Here is a 24,633-nt window from a genome sequence, read left to right on the forward strand (position 1 = left end):
CTGTAAAGAATTCGTGTTAGTATTTTGCAGTCGTGGCTTATTAAACTGATTGTTCGGTAATTTTCACATCTGTCAACACCTGCTTTCTTTGGGATTGGAATTATTATATTCTTCTTGAAGCCTGAGGGTATTTCACCTGTCTCATACATCTTGCCCACTAGATGGTAGAGTTTTGCTACGCCTGGCTCTCCCAAGGCTATCAGTAGTTCTAATGGAATGTTGTCTACTCCCTACTCCCGGAGCCAGACAAGAGAGCTGCAGATATTTCTTGGTAGTTGACATTACAAACGTCTGGATGTATGGGTACATACTCTCGTGACGATATGCCCGACTCAGATGTTCTGGGGCTGCCAGCAACATCGAGTTCCTATGTGTAGAGCCACATGGCGTGGCTGGGACTCGAAAGAGATTCTATTCAAACTTTTGAACGATTTTCGAAAATAGAGGGGTCTACTCTGTCAAAATATTTCTCGTTACCAATGCTGTCAGAAACATGAAGACATGTCGCGACCGTTTGCAAACGCAATGATAGACATCAGCCTCTCCATATCAGAAAAATTATCTGAATTAATTGTGCACACATGAATTGTCAGTTCGATTCAAAATTTTGTATCGTTTTCCGTTGTCTGGCTGCTCGCTTTTGCCAAAAATTTCAGTTTGTTGCTTGTCATCTAACATGATGTCGTCTATATCTGAATACGTCTCGAATATTGCAGATTTGAAGGAATGTAGCACGGTTTATTGACCTTGCGAGTTTCAGAGGGGAAAAAATGAGCCTGTCCCAGTCGTTCTAGCTGACCATGACAGAGAAACCAAATCGGAGAAGATGTTTCGAAATAACTCCAGTGGATGAAAAGAGAATTCTGTGGAACGATGAGGGTTCCATGTGTCAGTCTCAAAAATATAGAATCGCTTAGCAGCCCGTGTGTCTGTCCGATTGTTAAGAACCCTTTCTGCTAGGAACTGGTATACGTATCAGGTTCAAATTCCTGTCATATATTAAAGTCGGTGGTCCCAGTGAGGTATCAAAATTTTAATCTTACAAGTCACTGCAATCAAAAGATGCGGCCATTTATGTCAATATATTGATACTCGAAAACTCACTCGTGAAACCCTGAAACGTGCTTTCCGTTGATCTAGAATAGTGAAACTTGGCAAGATGCAAGGTTTCACAGTAAAAGGAAAACATTCCGAAAATTATTAATCTGGGATTATGAACACGAAAAAATGCTTCTTTGTCCTGTTTTTATCAATCTGTCTATTTGCCTGTCCGAGTGTTAAGGTCCTTTTTTCTGGACCAGTTTTGGGTACGAAGTTCAAATTTATGTCACATATTGAGGTCTATGCTCCCTTGGCGTTGTACAAATTGTAAGTTTATAAGCCAATGCAATCAAAAGATACGGCCATTTATGCTACATATTTTGATACTCGAAAACTCACTCATCGAAACCTATAGGGTGCTCCCCATTGACTTAGAATCATGAGATTTGGCAACAACTAAGTTTTCGAGTACAAGTAAAGGAAAAAATCTGCAACTTGTTACGTTGTAATTATCTCAGAAAAAAATATCTTTTGCCATTTGGAGATACAATGCAGTCATCATCTGTTAAAAGCATAACATATTAACGCAGAGTACCGGGCGTGAGTCGTGCTTGGGTAGCTCAGATGGTAGAGCACGTGCCCGCGAAAGGCAAAGGTCACGAGTTCGAGTCTCGGTCCGGCACACGATTTAATCTGCCAGGAAGTTTCATACCCTAGAATACATACATAGTACATGTGTTGCGAAACAACCCGAATCACCTAAGAAAGCAAGTCTTCCGGTCCAGATGGAATACCAGTCAGGTTCCTTTCAGAGTATGATGACACAATAGCGCCTTTCTTAGAAATCATATACAGCCGCTCACTTGACGAAGGGTCTGTTCTTAAAGACTGGAAAGTAGCACAGGTCACACCAATATTCAAGAAAGGAAATATGAGTAAACCATTGAATTATAGACCCATACCACTGACCTCAATTTGCAGTGCGATTTTGGAGCATATACTGTACTCGAACATTATAAATCATCTTGAAGAAAATGACTTATTTATACATAACCAGCATGGATTCAGAAAATATCGTTCTTGCGCACGAAGTAATGAGTGCTGTCGACAAGGGATCTAAAATGGTTCAAATGGCTCTGAGCACTATGGGACAACTTCTGAGGCCATCAGTCCCCTAGAACTTAGAACTACTTAAACCTAACTAACCTAAGGACATCACACACATCCGTGCCCGAGGCAGGATTCGAACATGCGACGGGAGCGGTCGCGCGGTTCCAGACTGTAGCGCCTAGAACCGCTCGGCCACCAAGGGATCTCAGATCGATTTCATATTCCTAGATTTCCTCACAACTATTAATCAAATTGCGTGCGTGTGGAGTATCATGTCAGTTGTGTGACTGTATTTGTGATTTCCTCTCAGAGAGGTCACAGATCGCAGTGATAGACGGTAAATCATCGAGTAGATCAGAAGTGACATCTGGCGTTCCGCAGGGTAGTGTCATAGGCCCTCTGCTGTTCCTGATTTACACAAATGATCTAGGTGATAATCTGAGCAGCCCCCTTGGAATGTTTGCAGATGACGCTGTAATTTGCCGTCTAGTTAAATCATCAGACGATCAATTTCAATTACAAAATGATCTCGAGAGAGTTTCTGTATGGTGCGAAAAGTGGCAATTAACACTAAACAAAGAAAAGTCAAAGTCATCCACATGGGGACTAAAAGAAATCCAATAAATTTTGGGTGTACGATAAAATGGACAAATCTAAGGGCTGTCAATTCGAGTAAATACCTCGGAATTACAATTACGAGCAACTTAAATCGGAAAAACCACGTAGATAATATTGTGGGGAAGGGGAAACAGACTGCGCTTTGTTGGCAGAACATTTAGAAGATGCAACAAAACGACTAAAGAGACAGCCTACATTACACTTGTCCGTCCTCTGCTGGAATATTGCTGCGTGGTGTGGGATCCTTACCAGGTAGGACTGACGGAGGACATCGAAAAAGTGAAAAGAAGGGCAGCTTGTTTCGTGTTATCGCGCAATAGGGGTGAGAGTGTCACTGATATGATACGCAAGTTGGGGTGGCAGTCACCGAAACAAAGGCGGTTCTCTTTGCGGCGAGACCTATTTACGAAATTTAGATCCCAACTTACTCTTCCGAGTGCGTTAATATTTTGTTGACACCCACCTATAGAGGGAGAAATGATCATCATAATAAAATAAGAGAAATGAGAACTCTAACGGAGAGATTTAGGTGTTCCTTTTTCCCACTCGCCATTAGAGTGTGGAATGGTAGAGAAGTAATATGAAAATGGTTCGACGAACCCTCTGCGAGGCACTTACGTGTGAATTGCAGAGTAACCACGTAGGTTTAGATGTAGACTACTTACAGATTATACTGAACCAACATCAACGAACTTTGACTTCTCTGACATAAATGCGCTCTGAATTATGACTTGTATCAGTGTGCATGAGAAAGATATAGTTATGTTCTAGCTTTTGTAGACTAATTAACTAGTGTTCTTCAATTTCTGCTCGTGGTCTTCCTATAAAGTCACTTCATCTGCTTATGCTATGATTTTCGTGGCACCTGCTGTTGAGCGTTGGCAAAGTACCCTTATGATATTTTCCATGACAACATCCATATCAGTGCGTGAAACTTTATCTGTTATCTTATTAGACACTGCAATTCCCTGCCTATACCTCTCCGACCCCTACCTTCCTCCTTACACTGTTGTTGTGGTCTTCAGTCTTGACACTGGTTTGATGCAGCTCTCCATGCTACTCTATCCTGTGCAAGCTTCTTCATCTCCCAGTACCGACTGCAACCTACATCCTTCATCTCTTGGTCTCCCTCTACGATTTTTACCCTCCACACTGCCCTCCAATACCAAACTGGTGATCTCTTGATGCCTCAGAACATGTCCTACCAACCGATCCCTTCTTCTAGTCAAGTTGTGCCACAAACTCCTCTTCTCCCCAATTCTATTCAATACCTCATCATTAGTTACGTGATCTACCCACCTTATCTTCAGCATTCTTCTGTAGCACCACAATTCAAAAGTTTCTATTCTCTTCTTGTCCAAACTGGTTATCGTCCATGTTTCACTTCCATACATGGCTACACTCCATACAAATATTTTCAGAGTCCTTCCATTAGGAGTACAGATTCCGAAGAAGCAAAGATGCATGTCGTGACATAAAATGCCAGACAATAGACTCTAGACCAGTCTCCACTAAATCTGTGACTAACAGGCTTAGGCTAGTAAACCAGGATCTGATGCAAAGTTTCCTAAATCTGTTAAAAAAGTAGCGGGAAAATACAAAAAAAAGGAAAATACAGACGATTTACTTCCCTATCCTTGACCATTCCGAGGTTTGCCTCCCTGTGCCAAAGCCGCACAAGGCCCACAAAGTAGAGGTCGGTTCAGAATTCTAGCAGAGGGTTAGCTTTAGAACTGGGCAACCAGAGACAGCTCCAGTGTGAACTGGGAAACAGGCTCCGTGAAATGACCAGGCGGTGTGTGTCATTTTCTCACACCTCGTACATATAACACAGTTTATAAGAGAGCAAAAATCACCACTTACCATATGTTCGAATGCGAGGGGAACGAACAGCTGTGAGAAGTGCGTCGCGCTGAGCGACAGCAGCTGCGACAGGTCCCGCCAGTAGTTGGAGAGGCGTTCCCGGTAGAGCGCCGCCTGGGCCTGCAGCCCTGCACAGGACGGGAGAAGACGTGCTGGTGAACAAGCCGGGGGGCTCAAACCTCTGTGGGAGCACAGCTGTCACTTCCTGCCCTCACACAGTGTGCGCAAGCAGCATTCACCTTCTGAAACTACATTCATGCTCACAAATTAAGGATAATGCTGATACGTGGTGAAACAACGCTCTGGTGGGCGGTTTGCGGGTTTAAATCACCTCGGGGTTTTGTTTGACCTGCGGTCGTCGCACGGTGGCGCTGGCAGCAGTCCACATACGCAGAGGTGTGTTGGTGCTGTCAGAGTACGGTGCAGCGAGCAAGTGTGCAGACGTGCTAATGGTGACTGTGTGTTCAAAATGGCTCAAATAACACATATTGTGACGTTATGAGGGGTAGAATACTAGGGCGACTGAAGGCTAGTCAAACACAGCAGGTCGTAGCACGGGCCCTCCGTATGCCACAAAGTGTGATCTCGAGATTACGGCAACGATTCCAGCAGACTGGAAACGTGTCCAGGCGCTACAGTACGGGACGTCCACAGTGTACAACACCACAAGAAGACCGATATCTCACCATCAGTGCCCGCAGACGGCCACGGAGTACTGCAAAGTAGCCTCGCTCGGGACCTTACCGCAGCCACTGGAACAGTTGTCTCCAGACACACAGTCTACAGACGACTGAACAGACACGGTTTATTCTCCCAGAGACCTGGAAGGTCCATTCCACTGGCCCCTGGTCACAGGAGAGCCCGTAAAGCCTGGTATCAAGAACGAAGTGCATGTTCATTGGAACAGTGGTCCCAGGTTATATTCACAAACGAGTCCAGGAATAGTCTGAACAGTGACTCTCGCCTGGTTTTCATCTGGCGTGAACCGGGAACCAGATACCAACCCCTTGAAAGGGGCCTGTATGCAGGTCGTGGTTTGATGGTGTGGGGTGGGATTATGATTGGTGCACACACACACACACCTGCATGTCTTCGACAGAGGAACTGTAACAGGTGAGGTGTAACGGGACGTCATTTTGCACCAGTATGTCCGCCTTTTCAGGGGTGCCGTGGGTCCCACCTTCCTCCTGATGGATGATAACGCACGGCCCCACCGAGCTGCCATCGTGGAGGAGTACCTTGAAACAGAAGATACCAGGTGAATGGAGTGACCTGCCTGTTCTTCAGACCTAAACCCCAATCGAGCACGTCTGGGATGCTCTCGGTCGACGTATCGCTGCACGTCTTCAAACCCCTACGACACTTCAGGAGCTCCGACAGGCACTGGTGCAAGAATGGCAGACTTTACCACAGCAGCTGCTCGACCACCTGATCCAGAGTATGCCAACCCGTTGTGCGTCCTGTGCACGTGTGCATGGTGATCACATCCCATACTGATGTCGGGGGACATGCGCAGGAAACACTTTCGGAACGGTTTCTTCAACTTACCAATACCGTGGACTTGCAGACCTGTGCCGTGTGTGTTCCCTATGTGGCTATGCTATTGGCGCCAGTTTTGTGTAGTGCCACGTTGTGTGGCGCCACATTCTGCACACATCCTTAATTTACGAGCATAAGTGTAGATGAATATACACTGTCAGTAATCGTAAGAGTTACAGTATGGATTCCATGACCAGACTTTACGAAGCTCATATTCCAGCGACAAATTTAAAGAGCACATCAGGCAGAGCGAGAGGACTACCGCCACCTAACGTAGTTTTCACTCATAAAAATTCTTCATACATTGCCTAAGGGTAGAAGTATGAACCTATTTGAAGAAATGAAAACGTACAGCTACTTAAAAAACCAGCCACACGACTTGCTCAGCAATAATACAGATTTAAGAAATAAGAGGCTTGAGATAATTTCCAGTCAGTTTCATGTGCTAATAATAGAAGGTAACATAAATGAGGATGTGTAGTTTGCCTATTTGACTTTGACTAACTGACAAGCATAGGACGTGGAGATTTGCACAGAATCGTGTCTATGCCGGTTTTATAATGTGAGTAGTCCTTATTGTATGAAGTGTTTTGCAAGAGCAACAGAAATAGCCCGTCTCCCCCTAAAAGTCCTAAGCGCCATAGAAATCTATGACTACATTTGTACTGGTATGGTACCTTACATATTAATAGTACATTTTACAATTAGGTAGTGGTACACATAGTGTTCTGTAATTTGTGGGAAGTATCCCATCAGACATTTTTATCTCACTTTATTGTATTTCTTCTTTTTTTATTTGTCCTGTGGATCAATTCATGTATGACGGTTGTTGTGAAAGCGATTTATGCCTTTGTGATGTTAATCTGCTACAATGAATACACATCTAAAATTATATATATATATATATATATATATATATATATATATATATATATAGATTATTACTGCCATGTTTCTATGAGCATCCAAGCTACTGTAAGCCTTTGAGAGTAGATACCGTATGTGTTGTTCCACCCTATCATAATAAACCAATTCCTCATCTTATTCCCTCACATCATATGACTGTATCGTAATACAGAATGTCACATTCTGTTATCGAATGTACACATGATATTAAGATACTCTGATATAAAACGTTTACTGTGGGATGTACAATCACTGATGACAGCAAAGAAAAAACGACTTGTGAATATATTCCCCCCACCAACTGCCTCACTTGCCATGTAAACAGTGTACCTGAACAGTGATTTGATGCATGTTATGTTACCATCGGTAACAATAAATCTACCTTATGCCATTTCTATGATCCTTACGCTGATGTACTCTCAACAAACAGATACAACGATTAGGTATATACATGTCAGAAGGTTCGTAAATTTTGACATCTGCTGAGGCACAATGTAAGTGATTTTTGGTTTCAGCATTTTTTGTAATGTAACTACCGTATGGATGGCTTAATAGTGCCATTCCGTACATGCCCTCTGTCCTTTATTTCTCAGCTTTTGCTGTATAACACTTGATAATGAGCATAAAACAGAAAATACAGTCATAAAAATAAACAATTTTCACAATTAATAGCAGCTATGTTGTCTTTTAAAAACCATACTGCGTTGATTTTAGGCCTATGCGATATTTTTCGACCTTAGTCCTTATGCGATCTTATTTTCAGAACAGAAAAGATGCACTATCCGATCAAAAGTAACCGAACACCTGTCAGAAAATGACTTACAAGTTCGTGGCGCCCTCCATCGGTAATGCTGGAATTTAGTATGCTGTTGGCTCACCCTAGGCCTTGATGACAGCTTCCACTCTTGCAGGCATACGTCCAAACAGGTACTGGAAGGTTTCTTGGGGAATGGCAGCTCAGTCTACACAGAGTGCTGCACTGAGGAGAGGTATCCATGTCGGTCGGTGAGGACTGCCACGAAGTCGGCGTTCCAAAACATCTCATATGTGTTCCGTATCATTCACGTCAGGACCTTGTGTCTTAAGAAAAAAAGGTACACTAGCACGAACTCAACCCTAGCAACCGAACCCCCGCTCCCTCTTACAGAATGGCCATAATTATGATAATATACATTTTAGACCTCTTGAATGCACAGCTTTTAAGCTTCTGCACATGCAAGGTTGCCTGTAACTGGCTCCGCCCTACTGCAACTGCCTAATGCACAAGTGCAAAGTACTGTACATTGGGGTGACATCCAGAGCCCTAACACTGCTTCATGTTGAAAGCGCGGGAGTGGGTGTGTGGAACCAGTCACATGTGGCCCATGTGTTTCGAAACTTTGTTCTACAAGTAGAACACATGTTATTTAACATGAGAAACAGGTAAGCAATATCAGAAGATTGTATGTCCATGTCATGCACATATATGGCCAACATTGTTTAGCAATATTCTAGTACTGATATTCTGCAGCACTTATATACACACATCAAAAAGAGGTTTACGTCACCTCGAATACAAGAGTTCCGGAACCTGTACAGAAAATTAGAATAGAGATCAACATAAACATCATTTTCGCCCTTTTTATTGCTCATGAAAACCACAAATTGCATGTTGCACCACCATACAGCGAGACCTTCAGAAGTGGTGGTCGAGACCGCTGTACACACCTCTAATACCCACTAGCACGTCCTCTTGCATTAATACATGCCTGTGTTTCTTGCGGCATACTATCCAAAAGTTCATCAAGGCAGGCACCGATGGTCTTTCGTCCGTTCAACCCACACAAACCAAACCATCATCAAGACACTATTGGTCCTGATTGCCCCACTCCTCAATGGTGATTCGGCGTAGATCCCTCAGAGTGCTTGGTGGGTCACTTCGTCTATAAACACCCCTTTTCAATCTATCCCAGGCATGTTCGGTATGTTTCATGTCTGGACAACATGCTGGCCACTGTAGTCGAGCAATGTCGTTATGCTAAAGGAAGTCATTCACAAGATGTGCACAATGGGGCGCGAATTGTCGTCCATTAAGGCGAATGCCTCGCCAATATGTTGCCGATACAGTTGCACTATCAGTCGGAGGATGGCATTGACGTAAGTATTGGGGCTAGGCTGGCACCACCCCAAAGTACCGTTATCCAAGATGGCGGCGATGACGTCAGCTAAGATGGAGGCAATGACGTGAATCAAGATGGCGGATTTTGGTGGGAAGTTTCAATTTTGGCAGGAAAGTGCGACGCCTCCCTCGCCCATAAAAATGGCACGAAGTTCAAATTCCAACATGATAATGCGTCACACCAATCTCTACTAAGCAAAGAAAATGGCGGGAAAAAGGACTATTATTTAACCAATTTCAAGCAGGTGTGTTCTCCACTGAGTCTGGACTCCAACTAGCTTAGTCATATCGTCGCCACCAGAGGACGCCACCGTGATGTGAGATCATGACGCAAGTACCATCATTCAACATGGCTGCACCCGGTGTATCCACCATGAGCTCCAGAGCCCAACCGGCTTAGTTCATGTCGTGCCCACCAGAGGGCGCTATCTTGAAGTCACTTGATGACAAAAGTTCGTCTGCTCTTCCCACACGGACTCTGTAACCGGACACTCGCCGCATCGGCGGCCCGTGAGCGACCGCTTACATCACAGCCTCAAGCCTGCACCTTTATGCTTGTGCCAGATGCAGTCTTCCGTAAATATGCTAACTAAAGTAACACTCACATTGTGCATCTAACCTATCCATTACCTAAGTACTTAATTCCATTCCAATTTTAATCATATTCAATAAGTCAATTTACAAGTTCAATTTTCAATGATCAAATGAGAAGTTCCACATTTTCCCACTATCAGCACGTTCATGACCTAGCACCCCCCCCCCCCCCCCTTACCCCTAGAATGCTGCATTCCTACTGGCTACTGCATTAGTCATGTGATTCGACTTCATATAGGTGAGAACAGGGGTTCACTATACTTTCAACTACTTTTCAAGGTCCAGACCGCCACCTCTTCCTAGGAACCGGCGCCGAGTTTGAATTCTGGCAGTAAAGAAAGGTCACTTGGGATTTCGCTACCAACCTAAGAAAATTGTTGCAGACAAAGCTCACCACCAATAACCTAAGCCTCCAGGGCGCAACCTCTTCTTAGGGGTTGCTGGTAAAAGGACTCATCCGGCACTAGGCTGATGGAGAGAGGAAGGAGTTTACTTTATTTATTTGGGAGCAATTTATGTAGGGATGGAGAATATGTATCACAGAACACACGCTCTGACATGGCCCCATAGCATAGAGACCTGCAAACTACTCCTACATAACTCATTTATAAAGCTCTACACACACTCTTGCTAATTGGAAACCGACAAAAATAACGCACTGCACAGGCTACAGACATGCGAACCACTCATAAATTGTAAGAGGTCCGAGCAGATGTAATTTCGATGTATTGCTCATGCGGTGCCTGCAATAGGCAAGGTATAAGAGAATCTCTGACCAGAGAGCAGTGTTGATTGCAGTAGGAACTGTGTAGCTGTAGCAGTAAAGTTGTTGCTAGTCTGGAGTCTGCTCTGGTCTGGTCTGGTGTATCGTGTTGGCTGGCCCGGTCGCGGTGCAGCGATGTCGCAGTCTGAGTATTATTGTATAAGGTACAAAGCAGCCTCGCGCGTATCTAGTAATGTTATCTCAAGTCGCATGTAAATGTTTTAAAACTCTCGTAATAATAATCTTCCTCATAAAAAGTAACTTTTAACAACCATTCATTTCAATTTAAAGAATTTACTAATTTCTCCCATCCATGATCATCCCGATTATTGCAATAGAAAAATCAGTTGCTCCCTTTCATAAATGACAGATAGGTCGGCCAGCAATGCACAGAGCTGTGCCGGAAAAATTTATTGTAAGAGCAGATATATCCGGCGACTTCATTGAGGTAAGAATTTTTTCCTTTTTTTATTCAGAATGATCTTTCAGGGCCATGACGCAACACTGCTGTCGTCCAAAATTTACCAGGTTAAATTCACAGTGAATTATTGAAAAGTCATAAGTGAGCGACAATTTAATTGAGAGGTTAATTACATTGTTTTATTACCAGGTTACTGAATTTATTTTTTTATTGGGACGTTACACTGAATGTGAACGACATAATTATAATTTTTACTGTTGAGAGATTTAGGAATTTTTCTGTTTTGAGGTTACGCTAAATGTGAATGAATTTTGAGCTTAGATTAAATCAGAAAGAATTTTGTGTGGAGGTTAATGTGAAAAGAATTTTGTAGGGAGGTTATAAATGTAAATGAATTTTGTGGGGAGGTTACACTGTGAGAGAATTTTGTTTTGAGGTTACACCAAATTAGAATCATTATTCATATTATTTATTTTATATATTTTGTGGGGAGGTTACATAATAATACAATACCTTTACGTCCAGATAGGCAAACAACTCGCAAATTGTCAAAATGATAGTCCATCTAAAAGACTCTGCTTGTTTAATCATCGACTGTCGAAATCATACACCGGTCTTTATTTAAACAATTAGAGGCAGCACCACCACCAAGTGTGTATGCATGCCGATGGTAACTCGGGTCTGCTACGTGTTCTGAGGCCGTCTGCGAGGCGTGCGTGTACACAGACATGCAGAAAACAGAGCAAATGCTCCCCGAATGTGGGGGTGACTGGACATAGTCCAGTACAGTGCTGTATCAAGCCTCCTGATCAGTGCATCTGGGCTAGGTGTTGGCTGCTGTGTCACATTGACAGGCAACTTTAGAACCCAGAACGAGCAGTTACGTCGTGATCGCATGGACAGATCTGACATAAATTCGATAGAATTGCGAAAAATTTGTAGGGAATAGGTATACATTAATCGAATATACACGGAAATGCGGGGAAATTGAGGAAGTACTTGTGTTATGTTCTGGTTCGCACCGAACAGTTTGTGCATGGTATCAGGCCAACAAGAGGAATGCGAGGAAACATTGGCATCGAAACGAGAGGGAATCAGGGAGGTAATCAATTGTCTATTGAGATATCCCCCCCCCCCCCATGAACCATGGACCTTGCCGTTGGTGGGGAGGCTTGCGTGCCTCAGCGATACAGATAGCCGTACCGTAGGTGCAACCACAACGGAGGGGTATCTGTTGAGAGGCCAGACAAACGTGTGGTTCCTGAAGAGGGGCAGCAGCCTTTTCAGTAGTTGCAAGGGCAACAGTCTGGATGATTGACTGATCTGGCCTTGTAACAATAACCAAAACGGCCTTGCTGTGCTGGTACTGCGAACGGCTGAAAGCAAGGGGAAACTACAGCCGTAATTTTTCCCGAGGGCATGCAGCTTTACTGTATGATTACATGATGATGGCGTCCTCTTGGGTAAAATATTCCGGAGGTAAAATAGTCCCCCATTCGGATCTCCGGGCGGGGACTACTCAAGAGGATGTCGTTATCAGGAGAAAGAAAACTGGCGTTCTACGGATCGGAGCGTGGAATGTCAGATCCCTTAATCGGGCAGGTAGGTTAGAAAATTTAAAAAGGGAAATGGATAGGTTGAAGTTAGATATAGTGGGAATTAGTGAAGTTCGGTGGCAGGAGGAACAAGACTTCTGGTCAGGTGACTACAGGGTTATAAACACAAAATCAAATAGGGGTAATGCAGGAGTAGGTTTAATAATGAATAGGAAAATAGGAATGCGGGTAAGCTACTACAAACAGCATAGTGAACGCATTATTGTGGCCAAGATAGATACGAAGCCCACGCCTACTACAGTAGTACAAGTTTATATGCCAACTAGCTCTGCAGATGACGAAGAAATTGAAGAAATGTATGATGAAATAAAAGAAATTATTCAGATAGTGAAGGGAGACGAAAATTTAATAGTCATGGGTGACTGGAATTCGAGTGTAGGAAAAGGGAGAGAAGGAAACATAGTAGGTGAATATGGATTGGGGGACAGAAATGAAAGAGGAAGCCGCCTGGTCGAATTTTGCACAGAGCACAACATAATCATAACTAACACTTGGTTTAAGAATCATGAAAGAAGGTTGTATACATGGAAGAACCCTGGAGATACTAAAAGGTATCAGATAGATTATATAATGGTAAGACAGAGATTTAGGAACCAGGTTTTAAATTGTAAGACATTTCCAGGGGCAGATGTGGACTCTGACCACAATCTATTGGTTATGACCTGTAGATTAAAACTGAAGAAACTGCAAAAAGGTGGGAATTTAAGGAGATGGGACCTGGATAAACTAAAAGAACCAGAGGTTGTACAGAGATTCAGGGAGAGCATAAGGGAGCAATTGACAGGAATGGGGGAAATAAATACAGTAGAAGAAGAATGGGTAGCTTTGAGGGATGTAGTGAAGGCAGCAGAGGATCAAGTAGGTAAAAAGACGAGGGCTAGTAGAAATCCTTGGGTAACAGAAGAAATATTGAATTTAATTGATGAAAGGAGAAAATATAAAAATGCAGTAAGTGAAACAGGCAAAAAGGAATACAAACGTCTCAAAAATGAGATCGTCAGGAAGTGCAAAATGGCTAAGCAGGGATGGCTAGAGGACAAATGTAAGGATGTAGAGGCCTATCTCACTAGGGGTAAGATAGATACCGCCTACAGGAAAATTAAAGAGACCTTTGGAGATAAGAGAACGACTTGTATGAATATCAAGAGCTCAGATGGAAACCCAGTTCTAAGCAAAGAAGGGAAAGCAGAAAGGTGGAAGGAGTATATAGAGGGTCTATACAAGGGCGATGTACTTGAGGACAATATTATGGAAATGGAAGAGGATGTAGATGAAGATGAAATGGGAGATATGATACTGCGTGAAGAGTTTGACAGAGCACTGAAAGACCTGAGTCGAAACAAGGCCCCCGGAGTAGACAATATTCCATTGGAACTACTGACGGCCGTGGGAGAGCCAGTCCTGACAAAACTCTACCATCTGGTGAGCAAGATGTATGAAACAGGCGAAATACCCCCAGACTTCAAGAAGAATATAATAATTCCAATCCCAAAGAAAGCAGGTGTTGACAGATGTGAAAATTACCGAACTATCAGCTTAATAAGTCACAGCTGCAAAATACTAACACGAATTCTTTACAGACGAATGGAAAAACTAGTAGAAGCCAACCTCGGGGAAGATCAGTTTGGATTCCGTAGAAACACTGGAACACGTGAGGCAATACTGACCTTACGACTTATCTTAGAAGAAAGATTAAGGAAAGGCAAACCTACGTTTCTAGCATTTGTAGACTTAGAGAAAGCTTTTGACAGTGTTGACTGGAATACTCTCTTTCAAATTCTAAAGGTGGCAGGGGTAAAATACAGGGAGCGAAAAGCTATTTACAATTTGTACAGAAACCAGATGGCAGTTATAAGAGTCGAGGGACATGAAAGGGAAGCAGTGGTTGGGAAGGGAGTAAGACAGGGTTGTAGCCTCTCCCCGATGTTGTTCAATCTGTATATTGAGCAAGCAGTAAAGGAAACAAAAGAAATATTCGGAGTAGGTATTAAAATTCATGGAGAAGAAATAAAAACTTTGAGGTTCGCCGATGACATTGTAATTCTGTCAGAGACAGCAAAGGACTTGGAAGAGCAGTTGAATGGAATGGACAGTGTCTTGAAAGGAGGATATAAGATGAACATCAACAAAAGCAAAACAAGGATAATGGAATGTAGTCTAATTAAGTCGGGTGATGCTGAGGGAATTAGATTAGGAAATGAGGCACTTAAAGTAGTAAAGGAGTTTTGCTATTTGGGGAGCAAAATAAGTGATGATGGTCGAAGTAGAGAGGATATAAAATGTAGGCTGGCAATGGCAAGGAAAGCGTTTCTGAAGAAGAGAAATTTGTTAACATCCAGTATTGATTTAAGTGTCAGGAAGTCATTTCTGAAAGTATTCGTATGGAGTGTAGCCATGTATGGAAGTGAAACATGGACGATAAATAGTTTGGACAAGAAGAGAATAGAAGCTTTCGAAATGTGGTGCTACAGAAGAATGCTGAAGATTAGATGGGTAGATCACATAACTAATGAGGAAGTATTGAATAGGATTGGGGAGAAGAGAAGTTTGTGGTACAACTTGACCAGAAGAAGGGATCGGTTGGTAGGACATGTTCTGAGGCATCAAGGGATCACCAATTTAGTATTGGAGGGCAGCGTGGAGGGTAAAAATCGTAGAGGGAGACCAAGAGATGAATACACTAAGCAGATTCAGAAGGATGTAGATTGCAGTAGGTACTGGGAGATGAAAAAGCTTGCACAGGATAGAGTAGCATGGAGAGCTGCATCAAACCAGTCTCAGGACTGAAGACCACAACAACAATTGAGATATCAGTGATACATGGGAGTTGACTAGTGTATTTGGTGCTTTTGAGGAGTTCAGAGATCGTTTCACCTCTAAACTTACTTGCATCTGCGTTTTAGGATAACAGAGAGTGGAGGGGTTGATCGATTGAGAAACAGCTGTAGAGGTACGATTTAAACGTTGACTGGTTCATTCTAGAGAAGGAGAAGTTGGTGCAGGTAAATTTTTTTTTTTTTTTTTTTTTTTTTTTTTGCCGTGTTCTATCCGGATGCATGAGTCTCGTGACATAGACTGCTTTCTACTCGTATACAGCTACGTGTTCCGTATGTGTTTAAAGCAGAGTCTATTTGCGATCGTTAACGGTAAACCTCTCGGTCATCAGAGGACTTCCACCTCATGTGTAATGAAATTTAACACATTCCTCTAAAAGAATTTTGATTTTATGCGACCCCCTGTCGCATCTAGAGTGTAAAATCGAGACTTCAGGGTCATAAATAACTTACAAGGCAACCTCCCCATCGCACCCCCCTCAGATTTAGTTATAAGTTGGCACAGTGGACACAGGCCTTGAAAAACTGAACACAGATCAATTGAGAAAACAGGAAGAAGTTGTGTAGAACTGTGAAAAAATAAGCAAAATATACAAACTGAGTAGTTCAAGGGAAGATAAGCAACAATAAGGACTATACGAACGCAGGAGCGCCGTGGTGTCGTGGTAACGTGAGCAGCTACGGAAGAAAAGGTCGTAGGTTCGAATCTTCCATCAAGAGTAAATTTTAATTTTTTATTTTCAGTTTATGTGACAAACTCTTATGTTTTCATCACTTTTTTGGGAGTGATTATCACATCCACAAGAAAACCTAAATCGGGCAAGGTAGAAGAATCTTTTTACCCATTCGCCAGGTGTACAAGTTAGGTGGGTCGACAACATATTCCTGTCATGTGACGCACATGCCGTCACCAGTGTCGTATAGAATATATCAGACGTGTTTTCCTGTGGAGGAATCGGTGGACCTATGACCTTGCGATCAAATGTTTTCGGTTCCCATTGGAGAGGCACGTCCTTTCGTCTACTAATCGCACGGTTTTGCAGTGCGGTCGCAAAACACAGACACTAAACTTGTTACAGTGAACAGAGATGTCAATGAACGAACGGACAGCTAGTAACTATGCAAAAATAAAGAAAGTAAAATTTTCAGTCGAGGGAAGACTTGAATCAAGGATCTCTCGTTCAGCAGCTGCTCACGCTACCACGGGACCACGGCGCTTCTAAACACACTTTTTCCACGATGTTGGTTATGTGGCACATGGACTACTCAGTTTGTATATTTTGCTTATTTTTTCACAGTTCCACACAACTTCTTCCTGTTTTCTCGAGTGATCTGTGTTCAAGTTTATCAAGGCCTATCCACTGTGCCAACTTATAACTAAATCTGAGGCGGGTGCGATGGGGAGGTTCCCTTGTTAGTGGTAAGAGCTTGTGATGCGGTGCAAACCCTGTGTACACATTTGCCCGACTGATGTGCTGTTTACAGGGTTAGCGACGGAATGACTTGTAATTTTCACATGTCGGACGCTGCTGCTACGCGTTTATCTGTTTCCTTCTAGGATGCATCCCCCGCTAAAATTTTATATATAGGCCTGATGCAGGCATCGTATAATTTCTGAACCGTGGTGGGATTTGGAGAGTGGACACTATACGTCTCCGCAAAGCTATATTGTGCTCGTATCATGCAACTCAAATGTTTTACGTTTCGATAACATAGTTCAGCATAGAGAAACCGGGAAGAAGCATGTGTGTCTGATAGGTCGGAAACGTATGCGCTCTAACATTATAGCCAGTTCTTAAGTGCAGACCGTTGTAGTCTTAGGAGTGCGTGTCTTCATGTTCTCTCTCTTAGGATTACCTTCCAGGTGCGGATCCTAGACTCTAGAACAATACTTGGCTGATTTTTGTAAAAATGCATCGAGTGCCATCCGTCTGGGGCTCCGTCGCGTATAAAATAAATCGTTTGTTGTGCTTCTTACTGTCTGGTGTTATATGGCCGCACTTTGGAATCTGTTACTATACATCGATAAGGGGTGCTAAGCTCCGCTACATGGTCGCGTCTCATGCACTTGGACGGGTTAGGACTCGGAAAGCTCAATTCATTTACGAGACGTGGAGAGTAGTGGTCTTCTTATGGACGGTTGCAGATTAATTCGCTATCTGTAATGCTGGGCTGGTTGGTCAATGACAGTGTGAGGATGGTTTTTTAACCTAAGATGCCGAGAGTGCTCTGTGACTCCCATACGCGGAGAGATAGATCGTAAATTAAACACTATGCTCGAGGTGACAGAAATATGTAGAGCGCTGTCTTGTATACTTTGATGATTTATGTGTTCAAGAATTAATTGTTAATGGGCGTACTGCTAAGTCATCTATCCATGTTCGCTATGACACTCGCAACGTGGAGAGGGCAAGGTGTAGGTAGCTATGATACTGAAATTGGGGAAACATGTTGTCACATCATTGGCTGGTGCTGCACTTAGTCTAAAATTCTTTGTGCTGTTGCTTAATATTACAGTACATGGGTGGTGTCTTTTCCATCACATCCATGCATTGGTTACCACATGATAGAGTGACATCGCTTGTTTCAGTTGGGGAAGGTCATAACTGCGTCTTGTCAAAATTATGGCCAAAACCTCCGCGTGAAGAAGGTATAAACTGCGTCCTGCCAGAATTATGGACCAAATCTCCGTGTTCAGAAGGTCATAACTACATATTGTCCACATTATAGCCCAAATCTGCATGTTCAGAAGATCATAACCGCGTATTGTCAGAATTTTGCCCCAAATCTCCGTGTTCAGAAGGTCATAACTACGTACTGTCAGCATTATGGCCGAAACCTCTGTGTTCAGAAGATCATAACTGGGTATTGTCAGGATTATGGCCCAAATCTCCGTGTTCAGGATTTCATAACTGTGTATGGTAGGAATTATGGCCCAAATCTCCGTGTTCAGAAGGACATAAGTGCATATTGTCAGAATTATGGACAAAACCTCTGTGTTCAGAAGGTCATAACTGTGTATGGTAAGATTTCTACCCCAAATCTCCGTGTTCAGAAGGGCATAAGTGGGTATTGTCAGAATTACGGCCCAAATCTCTTTGTTCAGAAGGTCATTACTCCATAGTGTCAGAATTGTGGCCCAAATCTCTGTGTTCAGGATTTCATAACTGTGTATGGTAAGAATTATGGCCCAAATCTCGGTATTCAGAAGGTCGTAACTGTGTATTGTCAGAATTATTGCCCAAATCTGCGTGTTCAGAAGGTCATAACTGCGTAATGTCAGAATTATGTCACAAATCTCTGTGTTCAGAAAGTGATAACACTATGTATTGTCGGAATTATGGCAAAAATCACTGTGTTCAGATGGTCATAACTGCATAGTGTCTGAATTATGGCCCAAATATCCGCGTTCAGAAGGTCATAACTGCATAGTGTCAGAATTATGGTTCAAATCCCCATGTTCAGATGGTCATAACTGCGTATTGTCTGAATTATGGCCCAAATATAGGTGGTCAGAAGGTCATAACTGTGTAGTGTCAGAATTATGGCCCAAATCTCCGTGTTGGGAAGGTCATAACTGCGTAGTGTCAGAATTATGGCCCAAATCCCAGTGTTGAGATGGTCATAACTGCATAGTGTCTGAATTATGGCCCAAATATCCGTGATCAGAAGGTCATAATTGCATAGTGTCAGAATTATGGTTCAAATCCCCATGTTCAGAAGGTCATATCTGCATAGTGTCAGAATTATGGTTCAAATCCCCATGTTCAGATGGTCATAACTGCGTATTGTCTGAATTATGGCCCAAATATCCGTGGTCAGAAGGTCATAACTGTGTAGTGTCAGAATTATGGCCCAAATCTCCGTGTTGGGAAGGTCATAACTGTGTAGTGTCAGAATTATGGCCCAAATCTCCGTGTTGGGAAGGTCATAACTGTGTAGTGTCAGAATTATGGCCCAAATCCCAGTGTTGAGATGGTCATAACTGCATAGTGTCTGAATTATGGCCCAAATATCCGTGGTCAGAAGGTCATAATTGCATAGTGTCAGAATTATGGTTCAAATCCCCATGTTCAGAAGGTCATATCTGCATAGTGTCAGAATTATGGTTCAAATCCCAATGTTCAGATGGTCATAACTGCGTATTGTCTGAATTATGGCCCAAATATCCGTGGTCAGAAGGTCATAACTGCATAGTGTCAGAATTATGGCCCAAATCTCCGTGTTGGGAAGGTCATAACTGTGTAGTGTCAGAATTATGGCCCAAATCTCCGTGTTGGGAAGGTCATAACTGTGTAGTGTCAGAATTGTGGCCCAAATCCCAGTGTTGAGATGGTCATAACTGCATAGTGTCTGAATTATGGCCCAAATAACCGTGGTCAGAAGGTAATAATTGCATAGTGTCAGAATTATGGTTCAAATCCCCATGTTCAGAAGGTCATATCTGGATAGTGTCAGAATTATGGTTCAAATCCCCATGTTCAGATGGTCATAACTGCGTATTGTCTGAATTATGGCCAAAATATCCGTGGTCAGAAGGTCATAACTGTATAGTGTCAGAATTGTGGCCCAAATCTCCGTGTTGGGAAGGTCATAACTGTGTAGTGTCAGAATTATGGCCCAAATCTCCGTGTTGGGAAGGTCATAACTGTGTAGTGTCATAATTATGGCCCAAATCCCAGTGTTGAGATGGTCATAACTGCATAGTGTCTGAATTATGGCCCAAATATCCGTGGTCAGAAGGTCATAATTGCATAGTGTCAGAATTATGGTTCAAATCCCCATGTTCAGAAGGTCATATCTGCATAGTGTCAGAATTATGGTTCAAATCCCAATGTTCAGATGGTCATAACTGCGTATTGTCTGAATTATGGCCCAAATATCCGTGGTCAGAAGGTCATAACTGCATAGTGTCAGAATTATGGCCCAAATCTCCGTGTTGGGAAGGTCATAACTGTGTAGTGTCAGAATTATGGCCCAAATCTCCGTGTTGGGAAGGTCATAACTGTGTAGTGTCAGAATTATGGCCCAAATCCCAGTGTTGAGATGGTCATAACTGCATAGTGTCTGAATTATGGCCCAAATAACCGTGGTCAGAAGGTAATAATTGCATAGTGTCAGAATTATGGTTCAAATCCCCATGTTCAGAAGGTCATATCTGGATAGTGTCAGAATTATGGTTCAAATCCCCATGTTCAGATGGTCATAACTGCGTATTGTCTGAATTATGGCCAAAATATCCGTGGTCAGAAGGTCATAACTGTATAGTGTCAGAATTGTGGCCCAAATCTCCGTGTTGGGAAGGTCATAACTGTGTAGTGTCAGAATTATGGCCCAAATCCCAGTGTTGAGATGGTCATAACTGCATAGTGTCTGAATTGTGGCCCAAATATCCGTGGTCAGAAGGTCATAATTGCATAGTGTCAGAATTATGGTTCAAATCCCCATGTTCAGAAGGTCATATCTGCATAGTGTCAGAATTATGGTTCAAATCCCCATGTTCAGATGGTCATAACTGCGTATTGTCTGAATTATGGCCCAAATATCCGTGGTCAGAAGGTCATAACTGTGTAGTGTCAGAATTATGGCCCAAATCTCCGTGTTGGGAAGGTCATAACTGTGTAGTGTCAGAATTATGGCCCAAATCTCCGTGTTGGGAAGGTCATAACTGTGTAGTGTCTGAATTATGGCCCAAATAACCGTGGTCAGAAGGTAATAATTGCATAGTGTCAGAATTATGGTTCAAATCCTCATGTTCAGAAGGTCATATCTGCATAGTGTTAGAATTATGGTCCAAATCTCCGCGCAAGATCGACAGCTGGGACTGTCATATTGCAAGTGTGCTTTTTTTTATATGAAACCTTGTTGGTGATCTCCCCTTGTTAGATGCAATAGTTTGTTAGTTGACAACTATTTCTTCTCTCGAGTGTCGTTATTACTTAGTTGTAATGTTTTTCTTTTTATGTACTTTAATACGGACAGGGTTTTCAATATGGTGGAACTCCATCTTGATTTGTTCGTTAACTTAGACGAAATTTTTTGTAGAATACCTTAATGAGCACATTGCGCGTTATTTAACAATAACGTACTTCCAGATGTGATACTCACCAGTTTTGTTCAAGTCCTTCCACTCGTAAGTAGGTCCGTAGTTGATCTCACAGCTTTTTCTGCCGACCATGGCTCTGGTGATGCGCCGAACGGCGTGCCACGTCTGGGACAGGGCGTGGTGCCTCAGGCCGTCTGCCTGCAGCGTCGTCGTGTTCCATGCCATGTTGTCCAACCTTTCAAAAATAAAATTCAGTCAGCTGATGCAATAGACGATATTCTGGAACTTAACCGTATTTTGTAGAATAGAATAGTGTAAGCTTAACCCAAGTTGCCCTTTGTTTAGCTTTTACGTTTCCCATTGACAGACGTTGCCAGCCCATTAGTGACGGATCAAGGTGCCAGTCGATTATCCTGGCGTAAATTATGACGGGTACGCGAGTCTGCTAACATATTCTGGCGAACTGATCGTTGCTGATGAAATACAAGAATTCACATACAGGGTGTCCAGAAAAGGGCTCCCTGATTTCAAAATTAAATATCTCGAAAACAAAGATCGATAGAGGAATGGAGTTAACGGTATGTTTATTGTGAAAGCTGTAAGAAGTTTATACAGCAGTTTGAAACAATAGTTACAAGAGCTGCTAACAGATGGCGCTGTACGCTATACAGCTCATATCAGCATACATAAGTGAAATAATCGTATGAAAACAATCTTTCCAAACAATCACATCACAATGTTTTCAAAATGTTCACCATTGGCACTACAGAGGTGGCGAAACGAATAATGAAATTCGCTATCACATTTCGTAGTGTCTCAACCGAAATGGATTCACATGCCACAGAGATCGCCGATTCAAGCTCGTCCAGCGTGGCGGGATCCTTCGGGTAGACCGTGTCTTTCTCTGTGCCCCACAAAAAAAAGTCACAGGGAGTAAAATCCGGCGAATATGGAGGCCAATCCATGCCCGCACCAGTAAATTTGGGATATTCCAAAGCAATGACTCGATTCCCGAAGTATTCCTCAAGAAAGCGAAACACTTGTTCGGTCCGATGTGGTCGGGCTCCATCTTGTATAAACCATTCAGTACCTGGTCGATCTTCTAACGCTTGCTGTGTGGCGACAAATTGTTCCAAAATTGCAACGTAACGTGCACCAGTGACCGTTTCTCGAATGAAAAAAGAGCCAATAATGCCTCTGCTGCATACTGCAGCCCACACAGTAACTTGAGGAGAATACAGGGGTTTCCCTTCACACCAATATGGCTTTTCGGAGCCCCAAAATCGCCTGTTCTGCTTATTCACGTATCCATTCAGGTGGAAGTGTGCTTCATCTGTAAAGCAGATGCAGCCAACATCAAATCCTTCACTATCAATCATTGTGAGCATCTGATTAGCAAAGGCAACCCTTTGTTGCACAGTTCGTACGGCTATGGCCTGGTGCGTTTGAATTTTGAATGGAAACACGCGTAGGCTCTTTCTCAGTATTTTCTGCGTGCTGGAACGCTTCAAACGAGTCTCAGATCCAATTCTTCGGACGGATGACATTGGATTTCGCTGAATAATTCCAGAAACTGTGGCGATATTTTCAGGCGTAACTGCGGTTTGCTTGCGGCCAACATGCCCCACTAGATCATCAGTTACGCTGCCTGTTCGTTGAAATTTTGCGAAGAGCGTACGAATGGTTTTCGCATCGGGTCCTTTTGGAACATTAAATCGTGCTTGAAAACTTCGCCTCTTCTAACCTGTGGTACTCTAGCACCAGAAAAACGCGTTCTTCAATGGAGTATACGGTTATAATCTCTACGTTCGGTACGCTAACCTCCTTCCACGTTTCAATAGTGGAACGGATCGCTCTGAGCTTCGGATCACTATTTATACTAGGCATTGCGTATGGCGATTACAGCGCCATCTGTTAGCAGCTTTTGTAACTATTATTTCAAACTGCTGTATAAACTTCTTACAGCTTTTACAATAAACATACCGTTTACTGCATTCCTCTATCGATCTTTGTTTTGGAGATATTTAATTTTGAAATCAGGGAGTCCTTTTCTGGACACCCTGTACAACCATCAGCCAGAACTATGACTAGACGAGCACGGGAGACCACTTTCTAAAACGTGGAGTGGGCGCTCCCCTACAACATGTCCCATTGTCTACTCCTCGGCACCATAGTCACAGGCAGCGCTTCCACCAAAACCCACTTTTTCAAGACGCAGCCGTATCACCTTTGTGCCATTTGGGTGAGGTTGGATCTTGAGCTTTCGTGACGAGGAAGACCATACTGTACAATGATACTCAGTTGCTCTAGTCTGTAACAAGCTATTTAGGACTCAATTCTTGTTGGACACTGTCTTAAGAAACTTCCTGGCAGATTAAAACTGTGTGCCCGACCGAGACTCGAACTCGGGACATTTGCCTTTCGCGGGCAAGTGCTCTACCAACTGAGCTACCCAAGCACGGCTCACGCCCGGTCTCACAGCTTTACTTCTGCCAGTACCTCGTCTCCTACCTTCCAAATTTTACAGAAGCTCTCCTGCGAACCTTATAGAAGTAGCACTCCTGAAAGAAAGGATACTGCGGAGACATGGCTTAGCCACAGCCTGGGGAATGTTTCAGTGTCTATATCAGCGCACACTCCGCTGCAGAGTGAAAATCTCATTCTGGAAACTGTCTTAAGAATTAGTACCTTGTCATCTCTGATTGCGAGATTACTAGGCACAAAACTGGATAGAACAGGCAACCACTGAGTGGGTGCTGTTGTGGCAATGCTATTAATAACATGGCCCCTTTTTAGGGTTTATAATAATTATGTATTATAATTATTTGTTATAAATGGTTGTGTATAGTAATTATGTGTTATTTATGGTTGTTCAAAGCAGGGATCCGGCAGAAAAATGCGTAAAAACTTATTACGGGTTAAGTGAACATTTTAGAGAGTTTGATACGTTAAGGGGGTAGGACGTCAAAGGGGCCGACTTGGAGCAGAAGAGGCATCACAGGACATTCTAGTAACCAGTGTCTATACTTTTACAAATAAACTCATAAAACTTTGTCAGCATGACCAGGAAGGATTCAGGATTCACACTAATTGCAGAGGAAGTTCGTAAACATCATCATCATCA

At 42.9% G+C, this 24,633-nt stretch overlaps 1 protein-coding gene across 1 annotated transcript in view; it reads right to left on the minus strand.

Annotated features, from left to right (window-relative positions):
- LOC124553904 overlaps positions 1-24,633 on the minus strand; it is an 87,112-nt gene that overhangs the window by 42,283 nt on the left and 20,196 nt on the right. The window contains exons 3-4 of the mRNA XM_047127917.1: positions 21,572-21,744; positions 4,633-4,760 (exon numbers count right to left, since the gene is read on the minus strand). Coding sequence (XP_046983873.1) covers positions 4,633-4,760; positions 21,572-21,744 — 301 coding nt within the window. The remainder of the gene's footprint in view (positions 1-4,632; positions 4,761-21,571; positions 21,745-24,633) is intronic.

Source organism: Schistocerca americana, chromosome 11 (assembly GCF_021461395.2).
Source record: "Schistocerca americana isolate TAMUIC-IGC-003095 chromosome 11, iqSchAmer2.1, whole genome shotgun sequence".
NCBI classification, from domain to species: Eukaryota; Metazoa; Arthropoda; class Insecta; order Orthoptera; family Acrididae; genus Schistocerca; species Schistocerca americana.